General features: G+C 46.8%; 1 protein-coding gene across 1 annotated transcript; it reads left to right on the plus strand.

The window, feature by feature from the left end:
- The first annotated feature begins 1,404 nt into the window (after positions 1-1,404).
- Positions 1,405-2,234, plus strand: LOC106527771 (predicted GPI-anchored protein 58). The gene is made up of 2 exons (XM_014022758.1): positions 1,405-1,780; positions 1,891-2,234. The coding sequence occupies exons 1-2, from the start codon at positions 1,405-1,407 to the stop codon at positions 2,232-2,234; spliced, it is 720 nt and encodes a 239-aa protein (XP_013878212.1).
- Positions 2,235-2,928: the final 694 nt, after the last annotated feature.

Consider the following 2,928-nt stretch of genomic DNA (forward strand, 5'->3'; position numbering starts at 1 on the left):
GATGAGATTTTGTTGATTGTTTATACAACAGATGGTACCAGCCAGGGTTTAAAAGCAGTGGTGGGCACAGTTACTCTAAAGCACTAATAGGGAAACTAATTTCCTGATTAGTGCTTTATGGATTTTGCTAATTTTAAAATTTATTAGTGGATTAATAGACTGTACTTATATAGCACCTTACTATACATTCAGGATACTCAAAGCGACAGACATTCACCTATTCACACACTGATGATCGCAAACTACATTGTAGCCATAGCTGCCCTAGGGTACACTGTGCCACCAGACCCTCTGACCACCATCAATAGGCAAAGCAGGTGAAGTGTCTTGCCCAAGGACAGAACGGCATGTGGGCATGGCGGAGTCAAACCTGTGACTTGCAGATCCCAAAGCTGGCTGCTCTACCACTACACCACAGCCGCCCGATTAGCACTTATTAAATTTATATGCTAAATTTAGAAGCACTAACTGAGGTCTATATATGTTATTGCTCAATGTTAATGTTAACAGCTGAGGGTGAAGCTGTCATATATTTTGTCCATGTGCATGTCACTTATCCACTAGGTGACAAAACTGACAATATATGAATCCAAATACGGCTGTGGAATGTCAATGATAAGTCTTAAGAGAGCAACATGACAACATGTGACTCATGCTGTCTGTTGAAGAATGTTCATGGGTTGACTGGGTTATTTTAGTGCTTTAGAATGAGCTTTTGCAAAAAAAAAAAAAATTCAGTGTGTTGGTGCTTTAGAATTAGGGGACCAAAATATCTGACGTAGTGTTTTAGGGCTAGTGAAACTAATTTTTAGATCAGTACTGCCCACCCACCATTGGTTAGAAGTAACACATGAGACCATGGGTGAACATTCAGTGTGAGGATGTGCTCTGTTCGCCTGTTCCTTCGCTTGATCATTACATGGCTTTGCCTACTGTCTCATTGTTCCGGTGTTTCCCCGTGGCTCCATTGTGTTTTGTTTTATTTAGCTGCCCTGTCAGCTCTTTATTTTGTTTAATAAATCCTTTTATTTTAAACTTCATTCTCTATCTGAATCTGGGTTCATTCTTGCATCTAAACCTGACTGAATGATCCAGCCAGCTTCAGAACCCACTGGGAGGATGAGTTATTTGGATTTTTTGAAGAGTGAGTCCTACCTTTCTGTGTTTGGTGATGGGAGGAGAAACCCTGCCCAGAGACGTGGACAAAGGGGCCGGGAAGAGGAGGTCCTTTCATCGCCTCTTCTTGTGGAGGAAGAAGAGAAATGGTCACGGACCCAGTTTTGGGGTACTTGCCTGGCTTTCMGGACTGCTCCACCATTTCCATTCTCTCGCTCTCCACATCGCCACCGTCGCTGGCGGAGAAAAGCGGCGGCCACCCCAAAGCTGTCTGGATTCTGCTCTACCATGCCTTCTGAGAATGAACCGGAATATGATGCTGACCATGATCCCAAAAGTGATCCACTCTGCCCCGAGTATATTGGGTACAGCCCTGCAGAGCCAATGATGTCTCGCTCTCCAGTGCCTCCTCAGAGAGGGTCCCGAATGCCTCCTCCAGTGCCGCCCCCGATAAGGTCCCCGAGACCTCCAGCTGTCAGCTCCTCCAAGAGCATTGATGCCTCCACCTCCTGCACTGTCAGCGCCTTCAAGACGTTCAACGCCTCTACAGCCACCTGCGCTATGGCGAGGGTCGATGCCTCCACCGCTCCCAGCGCCTCCGAGAGGGTCGATGCCTCCATGACATCCTGCATACTGGAGAGGGTCAACGCCGCTACAGCCTCCTGTTGGTGAGGGTCGACGTCTCTACCTCCTGTGTGGAGGGTATTAGGGGAGAGGAAGTGGTGGTAACCACCTCGTCTGCAGTTTTGGCGTTGGTCTCCATACTTGCTGCAGCTCTTGTGGAGGTACTGACGCCACCTGCTGCAGCTGAGTCCTCCATGTCTGCTGCTACTGCTGAGCTCCCATTGCTGGCTGCAGTCCTGCCTGTGCTCTCTACGCCAGCCTCAGAGACTCCTGAGCCAGAACCAGCACCTGAGCCTTCAGAGMCAGAGCCAGCACATCCAGGGTCTCCAGCTATGATGGTAAAGTCCCCGAGCCAGCCTGAGTTTCCTGAGTCCCCGGGTGGGAATGTTAAGTCCCCGGGCCAGACCAAGTTTTCTGAGTCCCTGCTGGTCTCTGAGTTTTCTGAGTCCTCCATGCTTGCTGTAGAYGAGACCCTCCATGCCATCTGCAGTTGAGACCTCCACGCCAGCTGCAGCCTTTTTTGCCTATTTTGTTTAATAAATCCTTTTAATTTAAACTTCATCCTCCATTGGGCCTGGGTTCATTCTCGCCTCTAAACCTGACATTCAGAAACAAGTGTTCATTCAAACTGAAAGTCTTTTACTGAATTATCCTTTAATTAGCTTGAACTTTAATTCTTCTTTAAAACTGGTTGAGGTAAATTTTGAGAAATACACAGCTTTATGTCCAACGACGTGCTGAACCTGTCCCTCCCACATCAGTTCTTCAGTTTAAAGGTCACCTTCAGTTTGGAATCACTGTCCAACCAGTCATCATTTCCATTGTCTTCAAAATCCCTTTCACTGTCTGAGGATTCTTTGACTTTAATATGGGTAGTCTCCTCTAGTTTGTCAGTTAGTGCTCGTGGCAATAACAGCATTGTAAGAGGGGTACAACTTGACACAGAAGCCTTCACCACTCTTAAAGGAAGGATGGTTTTTTGGTCACAAAAATGGCTGCCTTTATATCTTCATATCTTCACCAGTTTCTCTCAAACCAACATTCCTCTCTATCAAGGATGAGAACATCTTCATCCCTGAAAGAGTGGCCTCTGGCCTGCAGACGAGTGTGAACTGCAGAGTCCAGGGGTCTCATTTATAAAGGATTGCATGGAAACCATACTAAAAGTGAACGTACGGCCAAAAGACG

This window comes from Austrofundulus limnaeus, unplaced genomic scaffold, assembly GCF_001266775.1.
Source record: "Austrofundulus limnaeus strain Quisiro unplaced genomic scaffold, Austrofundulus_limnaeus-1.0 Scaffold342, whole genome shotgun sequence".
NCBI classification, from domain to species: domain Eukaryota; kingdom Metazoa; phylum Chordata; class Actinopteri; order Cyprinodontiformes; family Rivulidae; genus Austrofundulus; species Austrofundulus limnaeus.